At 38.6% G+C, this 22,255-nt stretch overlaps 1 protein-coding gene across 1 annotated transcript in view; it reads right to left on the bottom strand.

The window, feature by feature from the left end:
• The window catches only part of LOC114695007 (nectin-3-like), a 44,670-nt gene extending 23,131 nt beyond the window's left edge, over window positions 1-21,539 (bottom strand). The window contains exons 1-4 of the mRNA XM_037209985.1: window positions 21,485-21,539; window positions 9,205-9,276; window positions 1,772-2,110; window positions 832-1,131 (exon numbers count right to left, since the gene is read on the bottom strand). Of these exons, the coding sequence (XP_037065880.1) occupies window positions 832-1,131; window positions 1,772-2,110; window positions 9,205-9,276; window positions 21,485-21,539 (766 nt within the window). The remainder of the gene's footprint in view (window positions 1-831; window positions 1,132-1,771; window positions 2,111-9,204; window positions 9,277-21,484) is intronic.
• Between the last annotated feature and the right edge of the window lie 716 nt (window positions 21,540-22,255).

The raw sequence follows: 22,255 nt of genomic DNA, 5'->3' as shown, positions 1-22,255 counted from the left end.
CTTTGGAAAATGCCAAGCACCATGTTCCAGAGTATGCATTGCCATGGTAAATGGCTTTGCTCCTTATCATCTCTCAGGGAATGTACTATGACCTTGAGAGGTAACATTGTAATTATTGCAAAGAGTGTCCTGCTAAAAATGTGTATGTAGTCATGTAGAGAAGGGGGCTATAAATTAGAGATGAGAAGAATTAGAACCAGAGTACAAGAAATTAGAGATGAGTAGGCATTACAAAGTAGAAAAAAAATTAGAACGGTAAAGAATTAGAGATGACAAAGAATAAAAGAAAATGACCCTCAGATTGTGTGTGAATTTATTACAGATAAGAAACTTTTCTAAGCCCCACTGCTCTGAAGGCATTCTTTTAGCTACCTTGGGAAGAGGTCTGAAAGCTGGACATGCAGGCCTCCTTTAAAAGATAAATATCTATTTTCTCTCTTTCATATCTGTATACATGTGTGTAGTATGTCTGTGCATATATACATCCATGTTTGTGTATGAGAGAGAGAGAGAGAGAGAGAGAGAGAGAGAGAGAGAGAGAGAGAGAGAATATGTACTATGGAAGCCAGAGATCAATAAGATGTGCTGTCCAATTTGTGGCACTCCCAGGAGTCCCTGGTTGCTCTAGGCTGGCTGGCCAGTGAGACCCATGGATTTGGCTTCCTTGTCTCTCCAGCACTGTGATCACAAGGACACACAGACATGCCTGGCTTTTTATGGTGGTGCTGTGTTACAACTTGAGTTTCCCTAGTCTCGTGGCAAGCATTTTGCAGACTAAGCTGTTTTCCCAGTTCCAGCTGTCCCTTTTGATTTGCTGTTACTTCCACTCACCTTCCTGCTTTACTGGCAGAGGAACTATCTTCTCTTCGCTTCTTAGAGGGTGAGTCATGGACACAAACAGATGCTGGAGGCCCAAGAACCTCACAGTTTTCAAAGAGATGTTGTGTATTTTAGTGACGGTCACTGTGGTATTCGGGTTCTTAGTAAAGTATTCTTCTTGTGTGGGCACTAGGGCTTGTGAAGGATAAATGGAGATGCCAGGAGCAGGCTTTCCCACAGCTGAACAACGGAGGTTGAGGAGATCTTCAGATCCAGGAACAGGATTGAGTTCAGTTGCTAATTCAGATACAGCTGAGGCAAAGAGAGGGAAACAAAATTCATACAATGGAATGTCATACCAAACCCTCTGCTGTTAAAGAATGGTGTTTCCCCACTTTTCATATGACACATTAATGCTGAAAACATATCCCTCTTGGATACCTCTCCTCACATTTCATAAAACTTCCAATACCTCTTCCTCTCTTCACTTGACTTCTGCCCCAACATCTATGCATCTATGAATTATATTACACATCCCCAGCACTTCACACTTACAGCAGCACAATAAGGAACTACTACTAGGACATATTGGTTATTTGAAGATTGGCAAACCCTAATTCCCTCAGGCTTCACCTTTCTTTTCTCTTCCCTGATGTCTCTTCTCTTATATCCTCTCCTTGCTTTAGTAACAAAATTCTGATGCTCTTCCTGGGGTTTTTCCACTTAATGGAAGCCAGTGCAGTGTAATGTAAAGAAGTGATATGAGGTGGGAGAAGATTCTGCCTCAGCACACAATCTCCATTGGCCTCCATCATTTTCTCCTCTAAGTTACCTGGACTCATCAACATCAGTTTTTCAACATCTAACTTTCTTTCTCTGGACAATGTCCTCAAACACTATAACTCAACACTACCTACCCCCATTGCAGGGCCCTAGAGAAAGGGTTATATACTTAGAATGTTCAGGCAGGTTTGTTCTCCATGACTGCCATGTGGAAAGGTGTTGAACAGACACTTGTAGCAGGCTTCATCTTCAAATGTCACTCCTTGGATAGTTATGAAGAAGGCATTGGGTTCCAGGATCTTGCAGTGCAGCCTGTTTACATATGGGGGGAGAATATTTTCTCCATATTTATGGCTGTAAGTGCCGATATTTTGAAGCAAAGAGCCTTGAACTTTCTGCCAGGTGATTTGCTCAACATTTGCCAGACTTGTCACATTGCAGAAGATGGTCACGTTTCTTCCTAGGACAGCTGTCTCGTAACTGTTATGCTTTATCCTCTGTGAAGACTCTGAAAATGAGGTTTGTTGTTAAGAGATATATACTTCCATACTTCTACAGACTATTCAAGTAGCTCTTGTCTACCTGCCTTATGATTACCACTTTGTTGCCTCTTCTGCTCAATAAAAAAAAAATGAGGCATGGGTGATGACACACTCCAGACTGAGGAAGGAGGTTTGTGCATCCCAGACCAACCTATGATACATAGTTGAGACTATGTCTCAATAATGAGGAAAAATTCTAGAGATTCTATGCACATTATCAGTGGTAGAATGATAGACATTGAATGTGCAGGGGCCTGACACATTCAAGGCCCAGTATTGGACTCTCAGAGGTAGGAGAGAGAGAGACAGACTGACAAACACAGAGACACAGAGACAAAGACAAAGACAAAGAGAAGAAAGAGAACTACAATATGTTCTTCCACTTTGAATATCTAGTTTCTAAAATGGTATTACTTAATACATACTTACTAATGGTAAAAATTAAGAATTATAAATTAATAAATGTAAGGCAATATATGCATATGTTTATATACTTATTATACATATATATGACTAAGCCTGTATCATATTACTAATGTATGTAAGTATATATGTTCCATAAAGTATATATGATTCCATGCCTGGCTGGATCGTTCATGTACTTACTTAAAGTGGTCAACTTTTTCATCAAGAAAATAGGTTAAACTGAGGACTACGTGTGCACTAGATGTCTAAAATGGAAGGCAAACAATGTCAAGTCTAAGAATGTGGAGAAACAATATATCTCATATTCACTGCTGAAGGCAGTGTAAATTCTGCTGGGTACATAGTGGAAACCCTTGGTGTTATCACTGAACATAGCATTGTCTACAAGAAGTAAGTCTACTTGTAATATAAACCTCATAGAAGTGCATGAATATATTCTCCAAAACACAAATAAAGATGTTCATATGAATATTATTTGTCATGATCAAAACAAAATTGCCAATTGAGAATATATTTTGAACCCTATTGCAGTGAATGGGCTCATACTTATGGGTATCAGGACAGGACACATTGGACTCAGTAGGTTATTATTTTAAAGGGACATGAAACTGGAGTGGGAAAGTGAAGGTGGGTCTAAGAGGAGTTTGAGTATTAGGGGCTAAATATGATCAAAATGCATTATATGAAATTCTCAAATAAATAATAAAATATGTTAAAAAATAATAGATTGCATGAATTATAATACTACACAAAGAAACTCATTCAAAATGAGATTTAAAAATTATATTTCCTGTAGATGTAACCAACCATCTTATTAAATAAGAAACACAGAACCAATGTAAAAGAGAAAGCCGAGAGGTCAGAGCTCAGAGCTAAAATCTCACCCTTCCTCCTGCGGTGGTCCTAGCTTCCCGAAAGAGAGCTATTTCCCTGTGTGTAAGTCGTTTCATAGTCATTCTGCCTTCTCATTGGTTGTAAACCCAAACACGTGACTGCCTCATCACTGTCTGTACGTACAGCCCCGCAGGTCTTAAAGGCATATGTCTCCAATGCTGGCTGTATCCCTGAACACACAGAGATCTATGGGATTAAAGGCATGCACCACCACCGCCACATGCTGTGTATGGCTCTAATAGCTCTGACCCCCGAGCAACTTTATTTATTAACATACAATCAAAGTCACATTTCAGTACAATTAGAATACCACCACAATTTCCTCTAATATTGTGGATAAATCCTACCAATATATTTAAAGAACCAGAAACAAAGAAATAGTTGTTAAATGGACATGGGTATTATTTGTAAAGTTATCAACAGGTAAAATAAACCCATAATGTTTGATATCAGGAGCTAGGATAAGGACAGTGTGGGAGTTTGAATAAAAATGGCCACCATACACTCCTATATTTGAACATGTGGTCCCCAGGGAGTCAGATTACTTAGAGAAATTAGGAGGTGTGGCCTTTCGGAGTAGGTGTGGCCTTGTTGGAGTAAGTGTGTCACTGAAGGTGCTGTTTGAGCTATTAAAAGTTCAAGCCAGGCCCAGTGTCTGTCTCTTCCTGCTGCCTGTAGATCCAGATGTATAATTCTCAGCTACCGTGTCTGCTTGAATGCCGCCATGCTCCCTGCCATGAAGATAATGTACTAAACCTCTAAAACTGTGAGCAAGCCCCCAATTAAATGTTTTCTTTTATAAGAATTGCCTTGGTCATGGTGTCTCTTCATAACAATAGAACAATGACGAAGACAGAAGTAGGTACCAGGGAACAGAGATGAGGATAATGTTGTAACAGGACTTGTTGTAGAATATTATTTTAAGGTGTGTGAAGCTGTGTTACTGTGCCTGTCTAAAACACCTGATGGTCTATTAAAGAACTAAATGGCCAATAGCAAGGCAGGAGAAATGTCCCTGTTCCAGTTTGACGCTCCCATTTCCCTATGTTCTCATGCCCCACTCCTCGCCCTCTGCCACCTCCCCACCACCACCACACCCAGTCCACTCATGTAGATCTCAACCACTTCTCCTTCACAGGGTCAAGGCCAGATACCAGCCTGAGTTCCGGGAACCCAACTGACGAGAGAGAGGAGAGATACCAGATGAGGGAGGTCAAGATCATGATAGGAAGACGTGGCCACACTAGTGGAAACCCATGAAATGTGGACTGGTGGCTGTGGAGCCCCCATGGGACTGGACTAGGCCCTCTGGACATGGAACATGGTTGTTTGGCTCGAACTATTTGGGGGGCACCCAGGCAGGAGGATCGGGATCTATCCCTGGTGCATGAGCAGGCTTCTGGGAATCCAGTGCCTGTGGTGTGACATCTTGCACAGCCTAGGTGCAGTGAGAAGGGGCTTGGACCTGCCTAGGCTCAGTGTGCTGGGCTCTGCTGACTCCCCATGGGAGACCTTGATTTGGGGCATGTGGGCATGTGAGTGGCTTGGGAAAGAGAGCTGGGGGATGGGAGTAGGAAGGAGGGGGGTCTGTGGATTGCATGAGGAGTGAGTAGAAAATTTCTTAATTAAAAAAATGATTATACAAAAAAGAAAATGCACTGGATTAACACCTTTCTTATTTATACATGTTATTATGCATTATGTCTCAAGAGCAAAACATATAAAGCTAAATTAGAACAGCTTCCTGATTTTTATAAATTATGTAATTAATATCTGTTTGAAAGCTTCTGCGAGAACTCTTTCATAGAACCCTTGTTTATTTAGTAAGGAAAATGAGACATACAAAAATAATAAAAATATGACATAAAAAAGAAATTAAATATCATAAAAATTCAAAAAAAAAGAAAGAGTGTTACCTGATTCTTGTGTGCAAATATGAAGCATTAAGAGATGGAGAAGGCAAGGGAATAAAGAGTTCATTTTATCTGTGGGTGAAAGTCTTCACTGTCAAAATCTCTTCTTTTCTAGCTGAACTTCCAAATGAGACTGAAATTCACTTCCCCATTTAAAAAGCTTTGCACACAAAAGGATCACACATGTGAGTCATGAGTTCTTTTCTGGGGTTCCTATCATGAGTCTAGGTGGAGGGAGGAACTGATCTCCAGGGGCCAGAATGAAGTGGACCCTTATCTAAATGGTCTAAATGAACAGATGGACTGTTAACTTAAGTGTGTTTGTGCCTCGTCATGTGATGGGAAACAGGTTTTTTTTTTAATTAACAGGTGAATTCAAGGACAGATTGGCCTTCATTGGCTTACTCATAAAATCTATCTGACTGGATATAGCTAGATATGGATACAGATATAGATAGAAATACAGATATAGATATACAGATATAGATGAAATACATATAGAAACAGATACACATATTATTAATATAGATATAGATGATGTAGCTATAATATACATCATATACATATACATTATATACATGTACATATATGTATACAAAATTCTCCTACCCCTCAGATGCCTGGACACAAATTGTGTATAGGGTGGTATTCAGTGTTATCCTACTGGAAAAGGTTTAAATAAGATACTTTCATATACATTTTAAGCATGAGAGTTAAGCAAAAGACACTCCCCAGAGCATGGGTATAGGTTTTTTTAAAGAGTGAAAACAGTAACACACACCTATATGTGGGTATGGCCTCAAATGGACATTATACTTCTTTGTCTTTATAATAGTCCTATATAGGATTTGTGTGGGTTTTCAAGATATATATTTTATGGGTTACATATATGTGGTGGTATTGTGTTCCCCAAAATATTGTGTACTCTAATAAATTTATCTGGGGTCAGAGAACAGACAGCCACTAGATACAAAGGCTAGAAAATGGTGGTACTCACACCTTTAATCCTAGCATTCCAGAGATAGAAATCCCTCTGGATCTCTGTGAGTTCAAGGCCACATTGGAAATAGCCAAGCATGGTGATACACCTTTAATCCCAGAAAGCCAGCCTTTAATCCCAGGGAGTGGTGGTAGAAAGCAAAAAGATATATAAGGCGTGAGGACCAGAAACTAGAAGCATTTGGCTGGTTAAGCATTTGGCTGGTTAAGCTTTTGGCTGGTTAAGCATTTGGCTGGTTAAGCTTCAGGCTTTCCAGCAGCAGTTCAGCTGAGAGCTATTGGGATGAGGACTCAGAGGCCTCCAGTCTGAGGAGACAAGACCAGCTGAGGAATTGGCGAGGTGAGATAGCTGTGGTTTGTTCTGTTTCTCTGATCTACCAGCATGGACCCCAATAACTCGCCTCAGGTTTGATGTTATTAATAAGAACTTTTAAGATTCATGCTACACATATAAACATTGACAAGGTTATAGAATGGTATCCAAGAAGCACCTGGGAAGTAAGATTCCAGGAAAGCAGGAAACTTTAATATCATTACTGTAAACCATTTAGAGATTAAAGGAGAAGTCCCAATATCTACAGTCATAGAAAGGCAAATATTTGTTCACATGGTTGAGGTGTATGTGGTCTGTGACCTTAGGGAAATGAATTTACATTAAGGCAGAATCAAAGGGGGAAGTTCCCTTATCCACTTGTTCACATGACCTAATCTATTCCCAAAAGGGCAAAATGAAGCACCTCCCTCCAGTGGGAAATTTGTGTTCAGTCATATCCTGATAGGAAAGATTTTAAAATTGTCTGAGATTCCCAGAAACTGTCCAGAAAAGGGAAATGAGACTGTACTTAAAGCCATATATTTTGGGGTCTTATATCTTATTCATCGATATTTTAATAGCAAATGCCTACAAATGAGAGGAAGCATATCTTTATGATAGTAACCTTCATATCAATTGTTGGTAAATTGTACTCTAACAGACCTGACTCCAGGATGAGGAAGTCTTTTTTGTTTCCCATGTTCCTATCATTCTTCCTGTATTCTATCTTATCTAAACAAAACAAATATAATCACCTCGGGAAACTATTAATGGGGAACAAGAAGCCAGACCTTTAACTAGGAGATAATGCTATTTTCTAAAGAATTCTATTGGCCTTGTCTTCTCAGCACCAGTATTAGTAATCGGCCTGCATATATATATATTCACACAATGTTCCTCTGTAATCAATGACAGACAATTGAATGAACCACCAAAACAACCAAAGCAAACCAAAATTTCCAACCCCCAAGTCAACCAATCAAACAATAATGACAAAAATAGAACACAAAAAGTGAGTAGGGAAGAGGGCTGGAACTGGTAGGAGTTAGGGATATGGTGAATATGATCAATTTATGTTGTATAAACTTCAAAAGAACTAATAAAAAGCTTGAAAAGGTGAAGTACAAATATCTATAAACACATGAAAAATAATGCTAAACATCCTTAGCCATGAGGAAAGTGAAAATTCATCTCACCTCATTTGGAATGACAACAAATGCTGGCAATTATGCAGGGAAAGGGTATCCTTTGACACCGTTTGTGGACTGTAAACTAGCACATCCACAGTGCAACTCACCACAGGAGGGATTCTAAGTCAATATCCCACAGAGATACTTGCACACTCACATTCATTATAGCATCATTAACAAAACCAACCTATAGAATCAGTCTAAGTACCCAATAACAGATGAATTAATGAGAAAATTTGGAATGTATATATATATATATATATATATATATATATATATGTGTGTGTGTGTGTGTGTGTGTGTGTACATATATATAATGAAGTCTTTTTGATTCATAAAGAAGGACATTAAAAATAAAGATGACTTTGATAGACAATGGATGTAACTGGCCATTGACATGTAAGCAAAATAAGCAAGCATCAGAAAGACAAATGTCAAGTTTTCTCTCATTGGTGGATTCCAGAAATTTTATAAATATGTAAACTATGTGTATGGATTTAATTTATGAATTGAAAGCAGGAGTCTGTGGAAAGGAAATGTGATAGTGAAAAGACAAAGGGAGAATAGGGGAAGAGTGAAAGGAGGGGTTATCGGAAGTGAATATGGTCAAACTACATGGTCCACTCAAAAGATAATTGTCTTTGTGAAACCCACACAATGAATATGTCAATATCAATAATCTTTCTATAAGTGTAAATATACAAGGTTATTTTATTTAATTATCTAATTCCATCTCTAATATAAGGCATGCATTCACTCTTGATAATTTTCATCTAAATATTTAGTCTGAAATAATCTTAACTTTTATTTCATTAAAACTTTATATCAGTTTTTTTTTTTAACCATTTGCTAAAACAGATTTATATTGTTAACTTGTGGATGTAATTCCTTTCCATGATCTCTGTTGATTGGAACTGTGTTGTAGAGTATTAACTGAAGATGTGTTACATTTGTTTATGCTGTGGGACATTTGTTTAATGATGCAAAGATGTGTTGCATTCTTTTGTGTTACATTTGTTTAACTCTGTGAAGCTGTGTCTCTTTGCCTGTCTAAAATACTTGATTGGCCTAATAAAGAGCTGAACAGCCAATAGCTAGGCATGAGAAAGAACAGGCAGGGGTGGCAGGCAGAAAGAATAAATAGGAGGAGAAATCTGGGAAGAAAGTTTGAGGAGTGAAGAGATAAGACCCTGATCTCCCACTGGAAAGCCCAGTTCTCTAGCCCCTAGGCCCCAGGAGCACATTCTGTGCCCCCATCCTACATCCATCACAGTCCCAGAAACCGGACAACAGCCTCCTCCCTCACCCCCCTTGCCAACCATTACCTGCAGCACCAGTGACCACTGGTGCCACAGGCCCTACCTGCACCGATTGGAAGAAGAGGACAAGAGCTCCACCTGTATTGATTGAAAGAAGAAATGGGTAGAGAGCAGTTTAAGAACACATTCAACAACATACAGAGCAATATGGCACCACCACAACTTAGTGATCCTACAACAGCAAGACCTGAACATCCCAAAGTAGATGATATAGAAGAAAATGACCTTAAAAATAACTTTATGAAGATAATAGAGGCCCTTAAAGAGAAAATAAAAAAAAAATTTCTGTAGATGTAACCAACCGTCTTATTAAATACGAAACACAGAAACAATGTAAAAGAGAAAGCCGAGAGGTCAGAGCTCAGAGCTAAATCTCACCCTTCCTTCTGCTGTCCCAGCTTCGCGAAAAGAGAGCTACTTCCTGTCGGTTCGTTTTTTTATAGTATGTTGTTCTGCCTTCTCATTGGTTGTAAACCCAAACACACGACTGCCTCATCACTGTCTGAATGTACAGCCCCCTAGGTCTTAAAGGCATATGTCTCCAATGCTGGCTGTATCCCTGAACACACAGAGATCTTATGGGATTAAAGGCGTGTGCCACCACCGCCACACTCTTGCTATGGCTCTAATAGCTCTGACCCTGAACACACAGATATCTATGGGATTAAAGGCGTGTGCCACCACCGCCACACTCTTGCTATGGCTCTAATAGCTCTGACCCCCAGACAACTTTATTTATTAACATACAATCAAAATAATAAATCAGTACAATTAGATTACCACCACAAATTTCCTTAAAGAAATGGAGGAAAAAATAGATAAAACATTGGAAGAAATCAATAAATCCCATAAAGAAAGCCAAGAACCCCAAGGGAAAAAAAAAGTCAAACAAGTGAAGGAAAAAGTTCAATACTGAATATTGAAACAGAGGCAATAAAGAAAACACAAACTGAGGGAATTCAGGAAAAGGAAAATCTGAGTAAATGAACAGAAACTACAGAAGTAAGCATAACCAACAGAAAACAAGAGATGGAAGAGAGAATATCAGGTGTTGAGGATATCATAGAGGAAATAGATTCATCAGTCAAAGAAAATGTTAAATCCAGCAAATTTTTAACACAAAACATCCAGGACATCTGGGACACCATGAAAAAACCAAACATAAGAATAATAGGGAGAGAAGAAGGAGAAGAATTCCAGTTCAAAGACATAGGAAATATATTCAACAAAATCATAGAATAAAACGTTTCCAACTTAAGAAAGACATGCCTATGAAGACGCTTACAAAACACCAAATAGATTGGACCAAAAAAAAAGTCCCCTCACCAAATAAAAATCAAAACACTAAACATACAAAATAAGGAAAGAATATTAAGAGCAGCAAAGAATAAAAGTCAAGTAACATATAAAGGTAAACTTATCAGAATTACACTTGACTTCTCAATGGAAACTCTGAAAGCCAGAAGGTCCTGGAAAGATGTTCTGCAGACACTAAGAGATCACAGATGCCAGCCCAGACTATTATACCCAGTAAAGCTTTCAATCACTATAGATGGAGAAAACAAGATATTCTATGAGAAAACCAGATTTAAACATTACATATCCATAATCCAGCTCTACAGAACATACTGGAAGGAAAACTCCAACCAAAGGAAGTTAGCTGCAACCACCAACATAGGCAATAGATAACCTCAAAAAAGGTTGCTGGCATAACTGGATGTCTACATGTAGAAGAATGCAAATAGATTCATACGTATCGCCATGCACAAAACTCAAGTCCAGATAGATCTAAGACCTCAACATAAACACAGTTACACTAAACCTGATAGAAGAGTAAGTGAGAATTAGCCTTTAATATATTGGCACAGGAGACTACTTCCTAAATATAACACCCATAGCACAGATGCTGAGATTTACAATTAATAAATGGGACCTCCTGTAACTAAGAAGCTTCTATAAGGCAAAGGACATACATAGTAAAGAAGACAAAACTACAGCCTACAGAATGGGAAAAGATCTTCACCAACCCCACATCTGACAGAGGGCTAATTTCTAAAATATATAAAGAACTCAAGAAACTAGACGTCAAAATACCAAATAATCCAATTAAAAATGAGCTATAGAGCTAAACAGAATTCTCGACAGAATACCAAATGGCCAAGAGACCTTTAAAGAATTGTTCAACATCCTTAGCCATCAGGGAAATGCCAATAAAATGACTCTAAGATATAATCTTACACCTGTCAGAATGGCTAAGATCATAAACACTGAAGACAGCTTATGTTGGAGAGGATGCAGAGCAAGGGGAACACTCCCCTACTGTTGGTGGGAGTGCAAACTTGTACAGCCACTCTGGAAATCTCAGAAAATTTGAAATTAACCTAACTCAACACTGAGCAATACCTTTTTAGGCATAAACCCAAAAGATGCTAAACCACACCACAAAAACATTTGCTCAGCTATGTTCATAGCAGCACTATTCATAATAGCCAGAGCCTGGAAACAACCTAGATGCCCCTCAACCAAAGAGTGGATAAAGAAAATGTTGTGCATTTACACAATGGAGTATTACTCAGCTGTAAAAACAAAAAACAAACAAACAAAAAAACCTCAATGTCATCATGAAATTTGTAGGCACATGGATGGAACTAGAAAAGATCATGCTGAGTGAGGTAACACAAACCCAGAAAGATAAACATGGTATGGACTCACTCTTAAGTGAATATTAAAGACAAAGCAAAGGACAACCCAGAGAAGCTAGGTAAGGAGGAAGACCATAAGAGTGCCTCGAATGGATCACATGGATCGCTAAAGAAAGGGGAAAGGGTTAAGACCTCCTGGGTAAACTGGGAGGAGGGAGTAGATGGGAAGGGATGGGGTGGGAACATAAGGGTTAAAGATGGCCGGGTTGGGGGAGGGACAGAGAGGGACAGCAATGAAAGAGATAGCTTGACAGAGTGAGCCATTATGGGGATAGGGAGAAATCTGGTGCTAGGGAAATCCCCAGAAACCCACAAGGATGTCCCCAGCTAAGACTCCTAGCAATGGTGGAGAATGTGCCTGAACTGGCCTTCCCCTGTACTCAGATTGGTGACTACCCTAATTGTCATCATAGAACCTACATCCAGTGTCTGGTGGAAGCAGATGCAGAGACCCACAGCCAAGCACTTGGCCAAGCTCCTGGAGTTCGGTTGAAAAGAGGGAGGAGGGATTATAGGAGCAAGGGGGGTCAAGATCATGATGGGAAAAACCACAGAGACAGCTGACCCAAGCTAATGGGAGTACACAGACTCTGGATTGACAGCTAGAGAGTGTGCATGGGACCACACTAGGCCCTCTGAATGAGGGTGACAGCTGTGTGGCTTGATCTCTTTGTGGGTTCCCAAGCAATGGGACCAGGACTCATCCCGGATGCATGAACTTGCTTTATAGAGCCCATTCTCTATGGTGTCATGCCTTACTGAGCCTTGATTCAGGAAGGCAGGGCTTGGTCCTGACTCAATTTGCTATGGCAGCCTTTGTCAAATAATACCAAAGGGAGGCCTTACTCCCTATGAGGAGTGAATGGGGGTGGGATGGGGGGCAGTAGGAGAGAGTGGGAGAAGGGGATGGAGGAAGAACAGCGGTTTGTATGTAAAAATGAAAAAAAATTAATTAAAAAAGTTAAAAAAAAAGTTTGGGGTGCAAGAAAAGGAGGAGAGAGAGGACACCAGAGGTTAGTCACCCAGCTACACAGCAAGCCATGGAGTAAGAAGTAAAGGAAGGTATACAAAATAGAGAAAGGTAAAAGCCCAGAGGCAAAAGGTAGATGGGATAATTTAAGAAAAGCTGACTAGAAACAAGCCAAGCTGCTAAGGCCAAGCATTTATAAGAAAGAATAAGCCTCCATGCATTTATTTGGGAGCTGGGTGGCAGGCCCCCAAAGAGCAAAGAGTTAAAAAAAAACCAAAACTACAGAGCTATCAGACAGTATAAGGCTGAGAATGCTTCTCACTACAGCCACGGGCACTATGTAATGGTTAATCCTCTGCTTTTACTCTTGAGGCTCCCCCCTCTTTCCTTCTCTGTCCATTCCTCCTCGTCTTTGTGTGAGTCATAATATAAAATGGTCTCCCACATGCCAAAATATGGCCTAGATTTTGAAAGCATTTCAAAATTTCTCCCCTAATATTTTCTTAGAATAGTGTGATGGTTGGTTTGAATCTCAAGCAGACACAAATTAGGATATGCATACCCATCGTACAGGTACTGTTCCTCTAGAGATCACTGACTAACACAAACAAGATACAAGAGCACAAAACTTGATCCCACAGTAATGTTGCTAAAGAATTTCAGTAAAATTATTCTTTATATATTTTTGAAAAAATACACAATATGCCACTATTTCTGAAACCATCTGCACATTTGTCCCAAAGACAATGAGAAGCTGCTTTTCTTCCCTGTCTATCTTGACTGCATTCTATGTGCCCAGAACTGAGACTCCAACTCTAGCTTCTAACCCTTCAACTGGAGTTCTTTCATTTCAATACATCCACAACTCCATGCTATCCAGGAAACTTCCTCCTACTTGAAAGCAGAGAAAACATTGTCTATGTTCATGACCAGAAACTCACTATGCCATAGCTTAGATATACATAAACAATACAATTTCTAGGGTTTCTTGTCACAGTTTCTTATGTTTTAAATAAACACAGCTTTCAAGTTTTAAATATGTTAATATACATGAATAGGATTCTGTTTTCATCAATCAATCAAATCAGGACTTAGAAAACTGCTTCCTCCCAGAACAGCTGTCTCATAATCCTCATGCCTTATCCTCCATGAAGACTCTGACAATGAGAGCCAGTGTTAAGAGACATGTATTTCCATATTACAGTGGGGTTTTCAAATAGCACCCATCTCTCTGCCTTATGATTACCATTTTATTTGCCTCTTATGCACAATAGAAAATAACACACTGCTGACTGAAGGAAGATCATGCATTCAAAACCAGCCTGCAGTACATAGTGAGACTGTATCTCAATAAAAAGGAATATAGCTGGAGAGTCTATGTACACTATCGGTGGTAGAATGCTTGCCAGACACATTGAAGCACTTCATCAGATCTTCAGCACTAGGAGGGGGCAGTGAACTACAGTATGTTCTTCAACATTGAATATCTAGTTTTTAATATGATTTCTGGCACATGTTACCTAACAAATATTTATTAGGGTTAAAATTAAGAACTATGAATTAACCAATACAAGATAAAGTATATATATATTTGACAAATTTGTATTTAATTATAAGGTATATATGTACATATGAACCCTAAAGTATATATTATTCCACACCTGGCTGGACAGTTTGTGTACTTAAGGTGTTCAACTTGGTTATCAAGAAAATGCAGTTAAAGTGAGGACTACATATGCACCTGATGTCTACAATGAAAGACAATGTCAAGTTTGATTGAGTATATGCAGAAACAATGCACCTCACCCACACCACTAAAGGGAAAGTAAATTTTGTTGGGTCCTACGTGGAAACCCTTGGGTTTATCTTATCACTGAACATAAACATTCTCTACAAGGAGTAAGTCTGCTCCTAACATACACCTAATAGAAGCGATGGAAGCTCATGCATATGCTATCCAAAAATACGAACGAAGATGTTCATAGGAATATTGTTTGCTATGATCAAACCCAAATGCAAATCAAGAATATATTTCCTGACACACTGGAGTGGATAGACCCATGCTTGTGGGTAAAAGGGCAGGATAATTAGGATCCAGATTATTTTTTTAAAAGGACATGAATTTGGCATGGTGAGGTGAGGATGGATCTGAGAGGAGCAGGAGTAGGGGAGTAAATATAATCAAAATACATTATATGAAATTCTCCAACAAATAATAAAGATATTTTATTTAAAAAAGAAAAGATTATATAAATAAATAATAGCATTACACAAAGGAATTCATGAAATGAAGAGATTTAATGAGCTACATTTCCTCTAAATATGTGATTAAATCTATCCATAAATTAAAGAAACCAGAAACAAATGGATAGATGCTAAGTGGTCATCTATATTTTTAAGTCGTCATAGTGTGAGGAGCTAGGATATGGAGGGTAAAAGGAAAGAAGTCCGAATACTGTTGTGGAATATTATCCATTTTCCCCAGTCTACTTCCTTTAAATGCAAAGGTTAAAAACCCAACCGCACACTTTGATCCACCTTACTCAAATGATGTCATAAGCTTTTCACTCATTTCATCTTCATGAACAAATTACAAGCAACTTTGTATCAAATATATTTCAAAATAAATGCAGTGAATCTAAAGTGTACAAAAGCATCATCAACCACTCAAATATATGAGGGGCAAGTTAATTGTTGAGAGAAACACTGTGTTCATCAGTCAGTTCTGTGCTCATGCCTTACCCGGGCTGATTTGCAGAACTGTGGTCTTCTAGCAATATTTTACTTTCCTGTACCTCAGCATTTTCATCTCAGAAATACGTGACTCACAATGTTGAATAAAATGAGAACATTGGGTCATCTGACAGGTAAAATTCACCATAAGCATCTTAGTTTCCACAGGTAGTTTGGTCCCTGCCTTCAGCAAAGGACTGAGCAATACACATGAAAACCTATTATAGCAACACACACAAAAAAGTAACAACCAAGCTGTCCATCACTGATTGCACAAGAGTGTCGGTACTGCTTTGTCCCCCATCATTATTTGCTCCCAGGTTATCTTCTCCTTTCTAGCCACAGGTATTTTATGACAGAAGTCTTCCTCACTGTACATTTTATTTATTTATTCATTATTCATACTTGGTGCAAGGGATTGAATCTTGGATCCACTCATGCTAAGCAGAAGCCTTATCATCAAACCTAAGCCTCTCTTTTTGTTTTTGTTTCCTCACCTGAATTCTTTATTACAAACATTTATTCTAGTATTTTTTTAAATTATGCTTGTGACATAGGGTACATGTCCTTGAGTGCATGTACCCACAGAGGATGGAAGAGGTCTTTGGATCATCTGGAGTAGAATTTGCAGGTATTTTTGAGCCTTCAGATGTAGGTTCTTGGAACCTCCAAAAGAGTAAGATGTTCTTAACTCTTACCTGCAGAGCCATCTCCCTAGACCACTCAACTGAACTCTAAAAAACATTAGTTATTGCCTTAACTTGAAGAAAACTGATGGATTAAATGCTGTTAATTCAGTCATTCTGAATTAGAAGAAAATAATAACACAATATTTGTTGAATTCTTAAATTAGACTATCTTGTAAAGATAGACAAATCCATAAAACAAATTATTTATGTGCTTGCCCACATAATAAAAAAGTCTTAATGACCAAGAAGGGCCTCAAAACAAGTCAATCTCAACACTAAAAGCTATGTATGGTGTTTAACTGTGAACACGGGCATAATTCAGAGGAAATAAAAGATGTTGTAAGGAGGTCCTTTGCATCTAGCCATTCTGCTGTCTTTATAGTTACATGCAACAGACATACAGGAAACTATGTAGTTTGAGCAAGTTGTACATACCTCAGAGGCTGTATGCTTGCCTTCATTCTCATCTTTATCCCATTTTGTATTGTTTCAAATATGCTCACATTAAATGATTTTCTAGCTGTATAATTATGATTATATAGGTGTATGATTAATACACAAAACATAGCATATATTTCCTTTACCTACTGGTGTAAAAGTGAATGTCCCATAATGTAATATTTATTTGTCATTGACTTCTGGCTAAAGATCTCTAAATGGAAAAATAGAGTTACCTGATTCTTGTATGCAGATAGGAAGCATTAAAAGATGGAGAATGTAATGGAGTGAAGAGTCCATCGTATCTAATGATGAAAGTCCTCACAATCAGTCATGCTGTTTTCTTTTTCAGTAGATCTTCCAAATGAGACTGAAGTTCACTTCCACTAAAACAGATGGTTCTCAACCAATGAGTTAGTTATTCATTAACCAGCATGTCATCATGGCTTATTTGAGTAAGAGAGGGAAGCCTGGCATTATGGTGGTGCCATCCCTGGGCTGTGGTGTATATGACAAAGCAGGCTGAGTGAGCACTAGAAAGCAAGTCAGCTTCCCTCCACAGCCTCTGTATCAGTTCATGCCTTCCCACCCTGCATGAGTTCCTACCCTCACTGCTTTTGAGGATGAACTGTTAAAAGGAACTGTCAGCAAAATAAGCCCTTTCCTCCCCAAATTGCTTTGGTCCATGGTGTTTTATCACAGGAATAGTGACCCTAACTAAAAAGCCTCCTTCCTCCTTTTTTTCTATCAAGGCAAGGTCCGGTACATCTTTAAGCTCAGCACTCAGGAAGCAGAGGTAGGCAGAGCTCTGTGAGTTAACACCAGCCTAGACAACTCTCCATAAAGAGTTTCAGATACTCTGAATGACACTGTGACTCAATTTGTGAGGAAGGGAGGGAGGAGGACAGAGGAGGAACTGGAGTGAGGAAAGGGAGGGGAAAATTATGCAGACACGGTATTCATGTATGAAATTCTCAGAAAATAATTTTATTCAAAAAATTATTTTAAATTACACTTCATTGCAAAAGTTTTCAATTTCCTGGCTATCCTATCCTCCAGAAATTTCATAAACTTATGAAATTTAAACTAAAGGAGATGTTGGGGTTCTTCTATGACACAATTCCCAGGTTCTTTGTACTTGGGGCAGAGAATTGAACAAGACTCAGAAAAGCAGCAATTTATTAAACAAGAAAAGTGTCCATTTATTAAAGTGACAATAAAGAACAGAGCACACCAACAGAAAGAGAGCAGGTCAAGAGCACATGTGGTCCAAGAACCATGAGCTCTTTTTCGGGACTCCAGGATGGAGTGAGGAGCTGAGGGGCAGTGATGAAGTGGATCCTTATCTTGATGAGCATAAGGACTGTTAATTTAAGTGCACAGTGCCTCATCATGAGATGGAAAATGGTTTGATTCTTAAGAATTTACTTCAAGGACAGATTGACATTTGTTGGCTTATTCACAACATCTATCTTACCAGCTACAGGTAGATATAGGTATAGAAATAGATATGAATATAGATGATATAGATATAGAAACAGATAACATAGATATCGATAATATAGGTAGATATAGACATACATCTTATACATATACATTATATACAGGTACACATACATAGAGATCAAGTTTCCCCTTCTACCAGGATGTGCCTGAGCACAGACTGTGCTTAGGAAGGTTTTGAGTGTTGTCTAATACTTGAAAGGGCAGAAAGTATTTTTTTTCCCAAGGGAGGTGCCTTGCAGTCCCTAGGCTGTCTCTATTGCTTGTCTCTGAGGGTATAGAGACATTTTTCTCCTTATTATCCTGTTCTTTGTAGCTATCACATACTTTATACATGGGCTATATTGCAAGAAAATTCCAGTAGCTGTCCTATTGAGAGTCTTCATAAGTTTCACTAAAGTATGTGTCCTATTATATATGCACACAAGCAACAGCAACACCACAGAAGAGTTAGAGTGAGCTAAAAGACTCATTAAATTCCAGTGAGTAACTATACATTATTCTGCTACCCCTATGCCCCATACCCAAAGAACTGAAGTAGATATCCAAAGAAATGAAGTAGAAATATATGATTTCGTGTGAAGTCATTAAATAGCCTTGAATTACAAACCAATTAATTTGGAACTGGGGAACTAGCTCAGGGGTTAAGACACTCAGGCAGTTTGAATAAAATGGCCCCTATTGACTCATAGATTTGAATGCTTGGTTACCAGGAAATGGCACTATTTGCAAAGATTAGGAGGCATGGCCTTAATGGAGAAAGTGTGTCATTTTGTGTGGGCATTGGGGTTTCAAGCTCATGCTAAGCCCAGAGTGTTTCTTTCTGTCATAAGATCAGGATGTAGGTCTCAGTTACTTCCCTACCATCATTTTTGCCTATGTGCCACCATGATTCCCACCATGATGATAAAGAACTCAACTTATGAAACTATAAGCAAGCCCTTATTAAATACTTTCTTTTATAAGAGTTGCCTTGGTCATAGTGTTTCGTCTCAGTAACAGAACACAGAGAGAGAGAAAGAGAAAGAGAAAGAGGGAGAGGGAGAGGGAGAGGGAGAGGGAGAGAGAGAGAGAGAGAGAGAGAGAGAGAGAGAGAGAGAGAGAGAGAGAGAGAGAGTACTTTTGCAGAGGATCCAAATTCAATGCCCATGTCAAATGTTTCACAACTGTTTGTAACTCCAGCTCTGTCTTCTGTCCTCAATGGGCAAGTACACTCAGGTGCACTCAGGTGCACACACACACACACACACACACACACACACACAAACTAAATTGACATGAAACTCACTCAAACCATTGTCCTTTTATCAACTCCTCAGAACTATTTTATAAAGAAGGAAAATATTCCTTTTGGGTGTTTTGGTTATCATTTTTGTTACTTAAATTCCAGGCCAGTTACTTGTTGGTTGCATTCCCTGTAAACAGTTACATACCAGCTTCCCCAAAATGTCTTCTTCAGAAATCCATGTCCATCTATTATTAGCTCCAAACAATCTATTTGAATGAAGCTTTTTTTTCCCTTTCTTAAGGTACACTCATTACTGATCTTCTAATGCTTACTGTGTTCCCTGAGATGTTCTGTCTTAAAACTTAGTGTCAAGGAGCACAGGGAGGAGGCACAACTCCATCTTGTCACTCACAGGAAATTGAGGAGTCTCCTAATCCATGATAGAGATTAACTCGGCCAAACCACTCTCTTTAGTGCAAAAAAAAAAAAAAAAAAAAAAAAAAAAAAAAGAATTTTTAAACAAATCGCTATAAAGCATAGTTAGAGCTTAAATAAGATATTTTCATATGTATTTTAAGCATGAGGATTAGGAAAAGATATTACTCAGAACATGGGTCTAGGTTTCTTAAAAATTGTAGAAAGCAAAACATACCTAAGTGTGGGTACAGGATTTGGTTGAATTTTGAAGTTATATATTTTATGGGTTACTTATTAATGCGGATATAGGGTTGATATCTGTAATGGAACCAGGGAGGTGGGAAGGTTGATATCATTACTGTAAACAGTTTAAAAGATTAAAAGAAAAGTCTACAACATCTGCCATCATAGAGATGACAAATATTGTTTCATGTGGCTGGGACACATGTGATCCACAGTCTCAGACCCATTTATTTCTGTTGAGGCAGAATCTAAGGGAACAGTTCCCTTAATCCACTTATTGCCATAACTCATTCTATTACCATCAGGGCAACATCCAGCACCTCTGCTACTGTGGGAATTTTGTGTTCAGACACATCCTGGAAGGAAAGATTTTTAAAAGTTAGTCTTGTCTGTAATTCCCAGCAAGTGTTCCCCCAAAATGAATGAGCTTGTATGCATAGTCGTATATGTTCGGGCTTTTAAGCCTGGTTCATTACTACTTTAACAAAATATCTATACATGTCTTTATGCTAGTAACCTTCATAGCAAATGTTGTAAATTGTGCTGAAACTTTTCATTCTGAGCTAGGGAGAGGCTCCAACCAGACTCCAAAATGAGGAAGTCCCATGTCCCCACCTTTCTCCCTTTATTTCTGTTTTATTTAAATGGAAGTAGTTATTATCATCCCTGATAAACTATTGATGAGGAACTAGAACCCAGACATTGGACGAGGATATGGTGCTATTCTCTGAAGAATGCAATGGGGGTGGCTGTTATCAATTGGTGTCTGTAGTCAGCCTGCATTTCATAAACATGTATCCACACTAATCTCCTCCATAGTAAATAACAGACAAAGCAACCACATAAACCACCACCACAAAAACCAACAACCAAACCAAGTCTTCCAATCCCCAAATCAACCAACCTAGCAAACAACCAAACAACAGAGACAACAAACAACAAAAACAGAACACAAAAAGTGCACAAGGGGAGAGGGCTGGACCTGGTAGGAGATTGGGATGTGGTGAATATGATCAAAACATGTTGTTTAAAACTTCAAAAGAACTAATAAAAAGTCTTAAAAGATGAAGTACAAATACCCTTAAACACATGAAAAAAATTGCTCAACATCCTTAGTCATCAGAGAAGAGAAAACTAATACTACATTGAGATTCCGTCTCACTGTAGCTGGAGTTTTTCTGTGTCCACCTGGCTCCTGCAGCCACTCAGACCCAAGTAAACACACAGAGACTTATATTACTTATAAACTGTATGGCCATGGCAGGCTTCTTGCTATCTACTTCTTATATCTTAAATTAACCCATTTCTATAAATCTATACCTTGCCACATGGCTCGTGGCTTACCGGTATCTTTATATCTTACTTCTCATGGCGGCGGCTAGCAGAGTCTTCTGACTCAGTCTTCCACTTCCGAGCATTCTCCACTCTCCTTACTCCGGGTATACTATACTTCCTGCCTGGGTACTGGTCAATCAGCATTTTATTTATCAATCAATCAATCAGAGCAAAACATTCACAGCATACAGAAAGACATCCCTAGCATCTCACCTCAGTTGGAATGACAATAATAAGAAATGCTGGCAATTATACAGTATCCTTAGACAGTGTAGACTATAATCTAGCACATTCACAGTGGAATTCACCACAGACAAGATTCTAAGTAAATGTCCCATAGAGACACTTGCACATCCATGTTCATTATATCATCATTACAAAACCAACCTATAGAATTAGTCTGGGTACCCACTGAGAGATGAATGGATAAGGAAAATGTAGAACATATGCAAAATAGAATGTTTTTTATTCATAAAGACTGACATTAAAAATTAAAAAATTAAGAACAACTTTTCTCAAAGATGGATGCAACTGGCCTCAACATATAATCAAAATAAGCCAGCCTCAGAAAGAGAAGTGTCAAGTATTCTCTCATTTGTGGATTCTAGATTTTTATGCATGTGTTAACTATGTACATGCATCTCTGTATATGACATGAAAGCAGGAGTCTGTAAATATTGTAAAAAGCCAAAAGGATAGCAGGAAAAGAAAGACAAAGTGGAGATTGTGGGATGCAAATATGGTCCAAACACATGGGCCACTCAAAAGAAATTGTCTTTATAAGACCTACATAATGAAT

This window comes from Peromyscus leucopus, chromosome 12, assembly GCF_004664715.2.
Source record: "Peromyscus leucopus breed LL Stock chromosome 12, UCI_PerLeu_2.1, whole genome shotgun sequence".
In the NCBI taxonomy this organism is placed as follows: Eukaryota; Metazoa; Chordata; class Mammalia; order Rodentia; family Cricetidae; genus Peromyscus; species Peromyscus leucopus.
The sequence above is the reverse complement of the archived record's forward strand: the minus strand, read 5'-3'. Positions and strand labels throughout refer to the sequence as shown.